This window comes from Saccoglossus kowalevskii, chromosome 22, assembly GCF_978046115.1.
Source record: "Saccoglossus kowalevskii chromosome 22, keSacKowa6.1, whole genome shotgun sequence".
Taxonomy (NCBI): domain Eukaryota; kingdom Metazoa; phylum Hemichordata; class Enteropneusta; family Harrimaniidae; genus Saccoglossus; species Saccoglossus kowalevskii.
In genome coordinates, this window is record NC_140662.1 from 16,973,645 (window position 1) to 16,988,824 (window position 15,180).

The 15,180-nt window shown below is 35.9% G+C and overlaps 1 protein-coding gene and 1 long non-coding RNA gene across 2 annotated transcripts; both read left to right on the forward strand.

Moving 5' to 3' along the window:
- The first annotated feature begins 7,261 nt into the window (after window positions 1–7,261).
- Window positions 7,262–13,188, forward strand: LOC144353820 (uncharacterized). The gene is made up of 2 exons (XR_014928190.1): window positions 7,262–7,346; window positions 12,682–13,188. It is a non-coding gene; the product is annotated as an uncharacterized LOC144353820 (long non-coding RNA).
- Window positions 13,189–13,321: 133 nt separating this feature from the next.
- Window positions 13,322–14,629, forward strand: LOC146729065 (uncharacterized). Its single transcript, XM_085495572.1, has one exon. It carries the CDS (start codon window positions 13,450–13,452, stop codon window positions 14,497–14,499), a length of 1,050 nt encoding a protein of 349 aa, XP_085351698.1. The 5' UTR covers window positions 13,322–13,449; the 3' UTR covers window positions 14,500–14,629.
- Window positions 14,630–15,180: the final 551 nt, after the last annotated feature.

The following is a 15,180-nucleotide window of genomic DNA, read 5'->3' on the forward strand; positions in this document are numbered from 1 at the left end:
AAATCAAGTGCGTTCGGACTAGGACATTCAAACTCGCAGTTATCGTTCAAAAGATAATGATGGTGCGAAATATGTCTGGGTTTTTAAATAAAATGCTTTGTCACAGAATAATAGTCTGTTAAAGGTGCCAAGTATGAAATAATTTGGGGACAAAAAAACAAACCTGCATGGAAATCGGAATAATAGGTCTTTTGATCATCGGAGACGCATTTCAATGGACTTGATTACGGACAATGCATAACTTAAATTTCACCAGGAAATTCCGCAGTGTGCTCTCGCAATCGCGGACTTAGTCATTTTTACAAGGTTCGCCATTTTTGATGTCACGTGATAATTATGTAAACAATGTCTGTCCAGTTTGTGCGAACTTGCACCTCTATACTTAGTCTTTTGATATATATAACCTAAATTACTGTTCTGAACGAGACAACAGACAGAGAATGTTTTATTTAAAAACGTCACAAAACCTTCTCGCTACCTTAATTTGAAGTACCTCTTGAAATAAATAAACATGCAATCCTTCAACCTAAAACAGCCGATTATATAAGTGCTCATATACAGTACACTTCAGTATGTCGTCTACGATATGCTTCTATAATAAACACAATATTTATTATCGACTGTATGCAGCATATTTATTAGAAAAAATTCTTACACACGTCATCATTGTCAGCAGACATACTGTGCATGTAGCGATTAATTTATTGATTTTAGTATTTTCAATAATAAACAGTGTGCATACCTGTCACAAGTTAAATAACCGATGTATTAAACAAGAACGGTGTTGTTATCAATGCTCGAGTTAATATGTAACACTTAAACCCATACGTTTTATTTCATATGTTAATTTGCGAAGTTTATGATTTTTGATAGTTGTTGTACATTATGAAACAGTGCTGTGTAGTTTCAATATTCATGTAGTTGTGTCTTAATTCCTCTATCACCATCTATCATTATCATCGGTTCGGTATAGGAACAATTAAACTACAATTGTTTGCACACAATTGTTGGCACAGATCATTACCCAAAACTACATAGTGGCTATTGCGCTGAAAATATTAAAGGGAGAACCACACAGAAGAAAGTGGCTTTAAAAACAAGTCATACGACTATTTTCATTCCACATAGTAGATGCTTTCGATAGATTTTATTTAAATACAGGCCAACCAGTAACCATAACTTTAGTAATAGCGTCCTGTGCGTCAACAACGAATAGGGAATAAAGAAACTGATCTCAACTATAGAGGGCGCAATAACAAGTCCTATTATGAGAAAAGAGGGGAGGCAAGGGGCGTAGCTGGTACGGTTTTACGGGAAATAAAAAGGGCTTTTCACAATTTACGAAGAAAAAAAAGACGTTTTTACAGTTTACAGTGTTAACAAATGGAACATTGAATGGTCCAAAGAGCTCTCCGACTCAAATTCTCCACCATTGCTGCGCCGTGTGAAGAGACGCATGCGCATACTACCCTCGTAATGCTCTTCATTCGGTTGAGGGCCTTTTACGTCTTGACATTCAATTTTGTAGTGAATTGTGTCATCTTGTCGTTTTACAGTTTCTAAAATGTAATTTCCCTGGATTATTCTTTACGATTTTTTTATTTGGATTTGAATTTTTGTACGTACGAGAAAAATGACACATTTTTACAGTGTACGAAAAGAATATTTGATTGATTACGTTGTACGTCTAGCCTGTGATTACAGAATTACGGAATTTATTTTTTCTATTTACGTTGTACGAACAAAAAAATATTGCAATTACGTTGAACGAAAATAACCCTTGCCCCCCCCCCTCAGAAAAGGTACAATCGTCCTGATATGCAATCACTCTAATTAGTTAAAAAAGAAAATCAACAATCAAATATATACAACAACAACAAATATAAACGTTGTATAATGAAATACATGTATTTTGCACAACTTTGCACAACTTTCTTTTAAATCGTTTTATTTTCCAAGTCAATTATCTATTTTACTAATAAAATTTTTTTATAACGCAATGGCGAAAAAAAGAAAACGTTGACAGAGGAGGCAAAGAAAAATCTGCCACTCAGTGTCGCAGTCGGAAACAGCAATTTTTTTCAAACATCGGCCATTTTGTTTCACCATGAAAACCGTTTTATTAGATCTCTTATCAGAGACACTTGAAGGATTAGCCTGTTTGTAAACTGTCAGCGTGTACAGTGGGACAGTAATGTTTGTCAGAGGATTATCCCTTGTTGTGCGTTTGCATAACAATGGAAACCCGAACGTTCCTGGAGTACGGACTCAGATGCCAGCAGTTTTCTTCATTTTCACACTCGAGCATGAAATTATTCATTATCTGACACTCTTTATGAGTTCTATGATATCAGAGGTTAATATTTGTGGCCATTTTTAGTGTATATTTATAATAATGCGGCAAATCTACAGTGTTTCATTAACCAAAACTGTTTTTCGCGTTTTTCTCGAGTTGAGGTTTTGACTGAGTACGACTCATTGGGACCGCCGCCAAATGAAGTGCGTTCGGACTAGGACATTCAAACTCGCAGTTATCGTTCAAAAGATAATGATGGTGCGAAATATATCTGGGTTTTTAAAGAAAATGCTTTGTCACAGAATAATAGTCTGTTAAAGGTGCCAAGTATGAAATAATTTGGGGACAAAAAAACAAACCTGCATAGAAATCGGAATAATAGGTGTTTTGATTACCGGGGACACATTTCAATGGACTTGATTACGGACAATGCATGACGTAAATTTCACCAGGAAATTCCGCAGTGTGCTCTCGCAATCGCGGACTTAGTCATTTTTACAAGGTTCGCCATTTTTGATGTCACGTGATAATTATGTAAACAATGACTGTCCAGTTTGTGCGAACTTGTACCTCTATACTTAGTCTTTTGAAATATATAAGCTAAATTACTGTTCTGAACGAGACAACAGACAAAGAATGTTTTATTCGAAAACGTCACAAAACCTCGCTACCTTAAATTCGACGAAACTGGGCATGTGGTACGGTGAATATGTGTGTCATTATATTGAAATAACTGCATATCGGAAATGTGAAGGTATATAGCATTCACCTGGCAAAATAATGCGACATATCAACAATATATACGATAAAGTGATTCAAAATTTCGAAAATCGGGCCAAACATTCAATCATTTCTGTTTTTGAATAAAAGAGGAAAACACGTTGCATTTTAATTGTCGTATATACTAATTGTTGCAAAATACGGATTCTGGAGTGTGGAGAAAACATACGCCCGAGTGTACTTTCATTCTATAAATGGATTAATCAGACGATATTACGTCACGGTGCTACATAAAAATTGTCAATCACAGTCGCGTGAGGGCGTTTTTATTTAGAACAATGGCGATGTACGTAGCCTTTTGGAGGCATGTATTAAAACCCTTCGGATTTGAAACGTACACAATAATCAACAACTACCTTTTAATTAACAGCACACACATAATATCAGGCAACTATAAAAAAATCACAACATTGACCTTATCCCTTTAATTTCAGTCAATTATGAAAAAGCATATACATGTACATATAACAGTTATATGCATGTGCCTAGATGTACTCGTATATTGTGCTGTAAATTCCAAGATTATCAGTGTGCAATAAATAAATCACTCGAAGATAATTGCAATTCGCTCTACTGTGGTGATTGGTACTTCTTGTGTAATATATATTTGCTATTTTCCCTTAGTCGTGACGTATTCATCCCCACAATGAATCAAATTAAAATCACGTGGGAAGAATATTGCCTCACAGCCAATCGGATTCATGCGATTAACAGTAAACATATCTCCATGTAGTCATTAGTAAAGTGATCGTGGTCCACCGCTGTCTGCTGCTGGACCACGTGACAGTGACAGTCTGGGTAATTTGACTCAGGTGTTACGTTACATATTCCGCCGCAGCTTTCTATCACACCTTACGAGAAACAAGCACTCGTTCAACGTAACGCACAGTTGACACATCTACAACAGCAATATATAGTTATACTATTATTTAATTATAATTCTTGCACAGTGCTTGGATTTATAACGCCACGGGATAGAACCCGGCCCAAGCATGTTACCATATCTTTATTACTGAAGTAATACAGCAGCGATTGCACGGCTTCGCATGTGTTCATTCCAGTTCCGCGAATACGTGGAGGCACTGAGCTGGAACATTATACCTTAAAAACTCATGATGGTGCAAATAAGCTAGTATAGATAGCCTGTGACAGTACCACTGAAACATGTTGCTATACAGTAGTGACAGAGATGGCACATACTACGTAAGCTCGGGATGAGCCAACAGGGACTTTGCGATTTTTCAAGATACAAAACAACTGTCGATATTCGTTTCTGTGGACCGCATGTACTCCAAGGACCATTGATACAGTTTATTTTGTTTCACGGATTAGACTCAAAATGGTCTAACGAATCCGGTTCATACATCATATCACACATATTCACATACATTTTTCTCAAAAGTCAGTGGTAAGAAGGTTGTGGAGATTTAGGAATAAGGAGTTCACTTTCTCTGCCTGTTATCTCATTCAAAACTACAATATACTATATGTTTTTATAAAGCGAAGATGTGGATAAACACATTATTTATTTATTCTGAGTTCAGCATCCTTCATATTATCTAACGTTGGAGGCCATCGTAATCCTATTACAAATGGTTCGGATGCAGAAGTTCTATGCCCCTCTTACGATACAATGGACTGAAACTGATTTCTCTCTCATTTTCACCGGCTATTACAAATGTTGTCAACAAGATGCTGGTCAACATTGCACACCTAAATGTCAAGTTATTCGTAGCAATAATATCATTCTCATTTCTCAGGGGGACCTGGGAAATGTGAAATTGACGATTACATACTGAGTTCTTTGTAAGGAAGAAAGTTCATTCCATGTTCACCATGAGCGCGCGCACACGGCGAGGTAATTACACAGCCGTCATGAGAACGCATTGGTCGCGGTATAGAAAAACTTATTTAACAAATCTGTATTGTTTCACACTGACTGTTCTTAATCAAACAATTAATTAACAATAAACTATATTTTTATTTTCTAATTTATTAAGTTATTTTTTTATTATTTTACTATTCAAATCAGTTTGAGACTATTTCTAACACCAAACAAGCGGAAAGTCAACACAGACTTTGTAATCATGTTTTCGTATTTTCCTCACAGATAGACACTACTTTTTTTTAAGTGAAACAAATATTTCCTTGTCTTTGTATATATAATGTTGTACCTACATGGACACTAATAGATAGTTTTTGCTTAACGTAAAGGCTACATTTCCTCAAAATAAATAATCAAAACACTGCGACTCTGGTATCATCGTAAAATGCATCATTGAAGAGCGTTTGTAATTATAACTTTTACTTGAATACCGATGCCCGTCAACACTATATTCCTAAATTAGATGCCGGGAAATCATGACATTCCATGTCCATATTTGCTCCATATTTTTTAATATGTTTCATTTTTCAAATAATGTGTCAGAATTGGGGTCATAATAATAAGGTTATTACGAGAATACCTCAAATTATTACATATGTACTGCAGTTTATTTTGATTCGTCCATGAAATCAAAATCGGTATTTCCACAACCCATATGCAAATGAGGTCTGAGAGCAAACAAAGTAGTCCCTTCAGGGGTACAGTTTTTCGAAATAAACAATATTTAGAAGTATGATATTTTCCCCTTGGGGTACATGAATATACTTGCCGAGTGAAATGAAATTTGAACAACAATAATGATACTTTTAGGCAGTCACTTATTTTGGCCCAAACTAATTTGCATATCACCCATGCAATAATGTTTTCGGTATTTTCACGGTCGATATGCAAATGAACATGGTATTTTCATTGGCTACCGAACTATTTTTATTTTGTAAACACATTTTCGTCTGCTATTTTTATCCAGTTCAAATCGTTCAACAGCATTTTTGGCATGTCAGGTGTACATCACATGGAATACTACTATTGGGAGAACTTAATGTATATTGATCACCTGGAAACTGAGTTTTATAAACCTTGAAGGGCTCTCAGAAGATCCACCCGCAGTAAAATCAGCGATTACTATGCAGCCGCAACCATCAGCATCGAGATACCAGGTTTCTGCTGGCGACGTTGCGGCGTTACTCAGTTCCAAATAAAAATTACCAACGCCAAAAGAGCAACATTTTAACCGGTAATCAAGACTCAGTCAATCCACGACCAGCAAGCAACATCACGCACGAAGTTGTAGCGTGCAGCTCAGCGACAACCGCTGTCGACGAAAGTCATCCCGTCAGTGGAGTACCGCAGTTGCACGGCATGTTTGCGGAACTTTTAACTTCAACATAAACTGTGTATCATAGTCGTCCAGTTCAAGTTCTGGTTCTGTCGTGTTCCCAACTAAACGTCAACGAGTTATTTATTCGGACAGTGACTCAGATTTCCCGACCTAAATTCCATCCTGGTTTGCACGTTCTTTCTTTAATACGAAATAATCAAGTATGGAACATATGTAATAATAACAGAACCCCACACCCTCCCCGTGGCTTTCGTTGCGTATGAAAGTTATTTTCACTCGAGATGCGGTGTATTCTGCTGTACTCGAGATGCGGTGTATTCTGCTGTACTTTCACTCGCTTCGCTCGTGAAAGTACGGCCGCAGGATACACCGCATCACTCGTGAAAATAACTTCCATACGCAACGAAAGCCACGGGGAGGGTGTGGGGTTCTGTCATAGTATGCACGAAGACAGTATAGCTGGAGTATCGACCAACGCGCAGTGGAGGTCGATACGCGGCGTACTGTCTGAATGCATACGTTGAGGTAATAACCTCATATTATTATCATTATTATTTAATTGTGACGTGGAATTCTCGGGGCGGACATCCGGGCATTTTCACCGCATGGCAACCATCACGGTGAAAACAAAGGCCGAAAACTCTCAGAAAACGGTACTTTTGGATGGTTGTTGAGACGATTACGCCTGCGTGTGTAACGCATATAAATTTGATTGTTCAGGATTACTTCAAAGTTGAGTTCCTATCGTTTTCTCGAATTTTCACCGGCTCTTCGCTCGGTGTTCCGCGTTCCTCAGAGCCCATAGAAATACGTGGTACAGTGGTGCGGGTCTTAGCACGTGGAACATCTTGTGACGTAGCTCCGCTCCCGAGGATACCTTTCTCATGCCTGTGCTATTGTCTGTTGCTAAACGAAGTTACAGGGGTATTAGTCGATAGAGGGCAGCTCAACCATAAATTTTAGTTTGTCTAACATGGCTGCCCTCGGCACTGTTCTGTTGAAGATCGCTCCTGTATTCAGTAATTTCTAACGACGATAATTCAATCGTAAGTACAGTTCCAATTAGTTTCACGTACTACTTTGGTTTCACGTGAGATCATTTGAAAAGCATGGTATTCAAATGAACTTCCTCGATCTGGATTGGTACGTCGTATTTAACCTCGCGGCCCGGCCCTGTCCTGTCCGCTTGCTTCTAGTCGGTTGACATTGAGAACTGTGGCATGTACGTACAGGTACGAAGTCCTCGAAAGTTGAATTTGGCGGTGGGTCCCTTCGCAATTAATTCTGACCGATAACAAGTGTCAGTGGGCTCGACTACAGGCACATACAATAGTTGGTCCACCCACAGTCCCTCAACTGTGGTCCACCACATAGCAACGGGTAATGCGTAGAACGAGGAACAAAAACTGTCAACAAAACAAGCTGCCATCTGACTATTAGGGCGTTGGCGTAACATAGGGGTCTGTAGTAATCTGTTGAAGCGGGAGGGGGAGAAATAATTCAAGTTTTTAAACTACTGTAAATGTTCATACAATGTGACGCTATTTAAAAGATTGTTCCTGATTGGCAACCCAACCCTACTGCTAAATGGACAGACCAATCCAAGAGCAGCTTGTTTGTTGAGAGGCTATATCAATTTATGCCTCTGATATATGCTTCAACTCAACAGTCAATATTTTAGAATATTTTTGAAGTTTGAATTCTTTTAATAGGCTGACCTGTAATTTAATTTTTTTTGTTTTTGTTATTAATTATTCCATATATTCCTCCAACACTATTTTCACAAGGCAATTCTTTCTAAGCTGTTTTAGATTAGTAAAAGTGAACCATAACAATGAATTCACAAAAAAATGGCATATCAAATGAGTACACTCAAGTTTCAAGAGCGGTATGTTTATTTTTTTTCCTGAAAATTTCCACCCGTTACATTCTTATTTGGAATGGTATGTTTATTTATTTTTCTAAATTGGGCAGATTAAAAAAAATCATGCCATTTTCCCATCAAAATCAAAGCCAAAAGAACAATTCGGTAAATTTCTTGTGTGTTGCATTCACCATGAACTTGCTGAACTGTCATTAACATATTTAAATGAGCTATGGTAATTCAAACACATTGGCACCATCCAACCTTTTCATTGGTTAATTAGCAACTTGACCTAACAGGTTAAAGTTTCAGGTCATTCATGTGCTTTGAAAAACATGGTGGATGGTATATCGCATCCAACGTTTAAATGTGACTGAGATCATTCACTTACGGTGAAACTAAGTTGAATTTTACTTTCATTTCATAACAATTCAACAGATTTATTTTTTGTATGTTATTATAATCACTATTGGATGCAAGTAAGTTATTCACTTGTGAAATGCAGCATTACCGGGTTGCGCTATAGGACTGGGATCTTTTGCTACTAAGCATTGCATTCGTGTTTTAAAACATACTTTTCGTTACCAACAAAATAAAAAAATTAATGCATATTACATTAGTGATTACAATATTATATTGCAATATAGTGAATATTTTTTGTGGTCATGTGAACAGTTTTTTCGATTCACTGTAATTTTTCAACATTTTGTGACGTCTATTGTAGAACCAATTTAAGGCCTTTCATTCCTCCTTGACCCCTAAATTAGAGTGATGCCTATGTAAAAGATTACTAGTCACACTAGGGGAACTTGATCGCTGCAGCCAACCAACCCATGCATTTTTATCAACGCACGGCAGCACGCGAATCAAGAAAAAGAAGTATTGTCCTTGCAACTTGGCTGGAAAGTTTCTCAGCCAGGCCGACACAGGTAGTAATTGGTTTGCTATTTAATTAGATCTTGCAACCTAGCAAACAGATATTTTGAATTATATTGCTAGAAATGCATCCTTTTTTTGTCCATTTGTATTCTTAATTACGAAGGACGGTGAAAAGTTTGCATATACACCAGTAAGAGCACATTTTAGAAGCAAGGGAACAATTTACCGGTCATTTTTGAAATTTTCCGGGTGGGGAGTAAGTTTATTAGATTTTGAAGATTAGTCCGGGAAGATGTTTATTCAGGGGGGGAATTTATTTGGAACTTGAGAGTAGTTGAACCACAGTTGTCTTTAGAAGAGGAAAGAGCAGTATAAGTAACATCCCTGTCAATTGAAGTCCAAAGCACAGACTTACATGTGCGCATGTGTTTGACTCCTGTGCAAAGCACACTATGCAGTTTGTGCGTGACTGTTCTACTGATATCTCAAAAACTAATTATCAGATTTTAATGAAACTTAGTACATGGATGGATGCCCTGGGGTATTGTGCAGACCTGATTGGTTCTTGGTTGAAATTCCTTGTCAATAATTACCTAATCTGCATAATCATTAGCAAATTTTATGCATTTTCATTTGTTTCTCTTGTACTATTCAATATATTTCTATTAAACTTGGTACATGGATGACGTGGGGTATTGTGCATACCTGATTAGTTTTTGGTTGAAATGCCATATCAATATTTACCTAATCTGCATAATCATTAGCCAATTTTAAGCATTTTCATTTTTTTCTTTTGTACTAATCAACAGATTTCTATGAAACTTGGTACATGGTTGCCCTGGGGTACGGTATTGTGCAGACCTGACTAGTTTTTGGTTGAAATGCCATGCATAATAATGACCTAATCTGCATAATAATTAGCCAATTTTAAGCATTTTCATTTGTTTCTCATGTACTATTCTATTAAACTTGGTACATGGTTGTCCTGGAGTATTGTGCAGATCTGATTAGTTTTTGGTTGAAATGCCATGTCAATAATTACCTAATCTGCATAATCATTCGCCAATTTTAAGCATTTTCATTTGTTTCTCTTGTACTAATCAACATATTTCTATGAAACTTGGTACATGGATGTACTGGTGTATCCTGATTAGTTTTTGGTTGAAATTCCTTGTCAATAATTACCTAATCTGCATAATAATTAGCCAATTTTAAGCATTTTCATTTGTTTCTCTTGTACTAATCAACATATTTCTATGAAACTTGGTACATGGATGTACTGGTGTATTGTGCAGACCTGACTAGTTTTTGGTTGAAATTCCTTGTCAATAATTACCTAATCTGCAAAATAATTAGCAAATTTTAAGCATTTTCATTTGTTTCTCTTGTACTAATCAACAGATTTCTATGAAACTTGGTACATGGATGTACTGGTGTATTGTGCAGACCTGACTAGTTTTTGGTTGAAATTCCTTGTCAATAATTACCTAATCTGCATAATAATTAGCAAATTTTAAGCATTTTCATTTGTTTCTCTTGTACTAATCAACATATTTCTATGAAACGTGGTACATGGATGTACTGGTGTATTGTGCAGACCTGACTAGTTTTTGGTTGAAATTCCTTGTCAATAATTACCTAATCTGCATAATAATTAGCAAATTTTAAGCATTTTCATTTGTTTCTCTTGTACTAATCAACAGATTTCTATGAAACTTGGTACATGGATGTACTGGTGTATTGTGCAGACCTGACTAGTTTTTGGTTGAAAATCCTTGTCAATAATTACCTAATCTGCATAATAATTAGCAAATTTTAAGCATTTTCATTTGTTTCTCTTGTACTAATCAACAGATTTCTACGAAACTTGGTACATGGATGTACTGGTGTATTGTGCAGACCTGACTAGTTTTTGGTTGAAATTCCTTGTCAATAATTACCTAATCTGCATAATAATTAGCAAATTTTAAGCATTTTCATTTGTTTCTCTTGTACTAATCAACATATTTCTATGAAACTTGGTACATGGATGTACTGGTGTATTGTGCAGACCTGACTAGTTTTTGGTTGAAAATCCTTGTCAATAATTACCTAATCTGCATAATCATTGGCCAATTTTAAGCATTTGCATTTGTTTCTTTTGTACTAATCAATATATTTCTATGAAACTTGGTACATGGATGCCCTGGGGTACTGTGCAGACCTGACTAGTTTTTTTGTTGAAATACCATGCATAATAATGACCTAATCTGCATAATAATTAGCCAATTTTAAGCATTTTCATTTGTTTCTCATGTACTATTCTATGAAACCTAGTACAAGGATGCCCTGGGATATTGTGCAGAACAGATTAGTTTTGTATCATGCTTATTAATTTCCTAATTTGCATATTAACTAGCCAATTACCGAATTAGAATATTAAATATTAAAATTGTTTGAACAATAGCTGCTTGCAATCACCCTGATCATTTCTTGCAGTTATATTTTTTAAATGTTGAATTTGCTCTCATAGAAACAATATTACAGTATTTCTTATTTGTACATCATGACAACACGCAAGTTCTTTCTGAACTTTCTTTGATTGGTTCTTTCTGTCTGTCTAACATGATTTCTTGGACATGCCTTTGACGATTTTGATACATAGACAACTTATAATAGTGTACAAATGTGTGTCAATTTGACATTTGACGAACTGGCTGCCATTTTTTCCATGAAACACCTGAAATTATCTTTTGAAAATGTCATCAACCATATTTCAGTTACATGTATACCTTGGCCAATTTTATTCAAACTCTAAGTTGACATTGACATGACTTGTGCTAGTTTACTGGTGTATTTCAGTTAAGTTTCCCATGGTCCGAAAACAAAACATTAATGGTTTCAGCTCTGTGCATCCATGCATGCATCCTTTGATCTAAGCCGTTCAATATCTCTGACATGACCCAACTAATCATATCAAAACCATATTCATAACCATGTGCATAATTCTAATGTAGCAATATATGAAACAAATTATGAAAATCCATTTTGAAATTGTTTATCACACAGGCTGAAATGAGATATTTAATATTCTTGGACATGGCCCTGAAATGTGGAGTTACAGCAATACACAAACAGCTCGATCACATGACCAAATAATGCAATAAGAGAATTATTCATTGCAAAAATAATTATAGTAGTACAATCTTCAAATATGAGTAGTCTAGAAAATTATTCATTGCAACGGAAGAGTATATAAAGATTGTGCTATCGTGAGTACCTGTCGCCTTTTGATAATTTAATCATCAGACAGTTAATCCTATGTTTTACTATGTTTCAATGTAAATTTTGAGTGGTGACATTGTACATTTTGTAAAACATCACCATGACAGAAAATGCATTATAAATTACAATATTAATTCTATTTTCAATGTCTTTGTTGGCAAGCGTGATCTGAATGTCACAGCTTAATTTCCATTTACATTTCCTACATACAGATCTGCCATTTGAAGATCATAATTTTTCTATTTGTAAGCTTATTTCCCTGTTTCTAAACTTATCTCCCAGCCTGTCAAAATAGGCTGACAACATATCATTCCTTCCAAACTAAATCAAATATTGTCAATAATATTGATAATTCTTTTTTTTCTCTTGTGCAGAAATGAATATTGAAAGAGAACTTTAACTTTTGGACAATGAATAAGAAGCCTGCAAAATGTGTTTACCAGTAACCAGTGTACATGTAGTCAGGTAATAACCAGTTTTTTCAGGAAGTGAAGAACCATAATTATCATCAAATGGTATTTATCTGAACTGAGGACTCCTGATTACCATTTTTCTACTGTACTGACTTATTGTGATGCAATTCCTCTGAACTCACATGGCATTGATGAACTAAGACAGCAATATCAGAATAGACAGTGGGAATAGAAAATTGCTGATTCTGCGTAACGAAAGAGCCACTTCATACACATTTGTAACAGCAGTTATTACACAATGGATGAATAGAAAAATCTATGGCCACAGTGTAAACAATGTAAAATAAGTTTTCCTGATGCTGACTCTCAAAAGCTACACATGGTAACCCATTCAGACTTGGAATTACTTTAATGTGAACAGCTGGAAAATGAAATTCATACTTATAAAGATGATGATGTTATGATGTATGTTGAGGTGTGTTAGTCAATGTGTTAAACATGCCGTTCCAGTGTAAACAGTGTAACCGGTCTTTCAGATGGTCTGGTTTTCTAAGAAGACATATGCTTACTCATACAGAGAAAAAGAAATTTCTTTGTGAACTATGTGGAAAGTATTTAAGTCGGGCTTCTATTCTATAAAAACACATACTTGGACATTCAGATGGGAAGCCATTTCAGTGTAAGCTGTGTAACAAGTCTTTCAGATGGTCTGGTTTTCTGAGAAGACATATGCTTACTCATACAAATAGAAAGGAATTTCATTGTGAGCAATGTGGAAAAAATTTCAGTCAGCGTTCTGTTCTAAAACTACACAAGCTCATTCATACAGAAGACAAGCCATTTCAGTGTGAACAGTGTGATAATAAGTTTAGGCTAATTAGAAATCTAAAAAAACACATGATTATCCACACGGGAAAGAAACAATTTCAGTGTGATCAGTGTGACAGGTGTTTTAGTATATATAGTACTCTAAAATCACATAAACTTATTCATACAGGGGAGAAGCCATTTTGTTGTCAACAATGTGGCAAGTGTTTCAGACATTCTGTTTCTCTAAGAACACACATATTCACTCATACAGGAAAGAAGCCATTTCAATGCAAACAGTGTGATAAGTTTTATCTTCAATCTGCTCAACTAAAAATACACATGTTTACTCATACAGGAGAGAGGCCATTTCAATGTGAAAAGTGCGGCAAATGCTTTAATAAGCCTCGTAATTTACGAAACCACATGTTTAGTCATACAGACGAGAAGCGTTTTCAGTGTGAACAGTGTGGAAAGTGTTTTAGACGTGTTACAACTCTTCAATGCCACATGCAAACTCATTCAAGTGAGAAGCGGTTTCAGTGCAAACAATGTGACAAGTGGTTTCGTCGGCCTGAGCGTCTAAAAACGCACATGATTATCCATTCGGGAGAGAAGCCATTTCAGTGTACAAAATGCAACAGGTGTTTCAGTCAGCCCCGATATCTTAAAACACACTTGTTGTACCATTCAATAAAGAAGCCATTTAAGTGCACACAATGCGACAGGTGTTTTAGTAAGCCTGATCATCTAACAAAACACATGCCTACTCATTCAAAAAAGCCATTTCAGTGTACACAATGTGAAAAGGTTTTTCCTCTGTCTTATAATTTGAAACAACACATGTTTACTCACACCGGAGAAAGTCCATTTAAATGTACACAGTGTGGGAATGGTTTTATTCGTCCTTGCGATCTAAAAAGACACATGCTTACTCACACAGGTGCAATCATTTCAATGCAAACAGTGTGATAAGAGATTTACTCTATCCGCCCACCTAAAAAGACGCATTTTTTCTCACACTGGAGTGAAGGCTTTTCAGTGCACCCAATGTGGGAAGGGCTTTAGTCAGTCACATGATCTAAAAAAAAACACACGAGAACTCATGCAAGGAAGCCATTCCAGTGTACACAGTGTGATTACTTACCTTCATTGTGGGAAGTGTTTTACATGTTACTCTTGTTGGATAGAATTAAAGAAAGTATCAAAAATTGTATATTTTGCATCCTGTTTATGTTCATATTGAAGGGAAGTGGTTTTGGTGTGAATATAAGGACAATTATTAATGTATAAAAAATACTGTAATTATAGATATGTACATTATTGTAATAATTTCTTTGCAGCAGTTATATATATATATGCGAGAAATTATTTCAGTTCAAGTGTATAATTTTCACACACATGGACTTTTCAATTGTATTAAAAAAATTTAATAATATGTATCTTGTTGCATATTCTGAACTTTTCAAGTACAACAAAGCCAAATTTTGGTTTATTATTGAGTAAGTAAGAACCAGTAACTATAGGCTAAATCTGTGATGGGCTGCTATACTTGCGTTAGAACTTTGCGTTACAGTCCCCACTCGCTCAAATTGAGTGGTCAGGCAACAAGCACTTTTCGGAAAGTTACCAATGAGGACTTTTTTTATATAC

What these genes read in the sequence shown, in the direction of transcription:
- LOC146729065 (XM_085495572.1), top strand. Translation starts at nt 13,450, where the DNA reads ATGCTTACTCATACAAATAGAAAGGAATTTCATTGTGAGCAATGTGGA.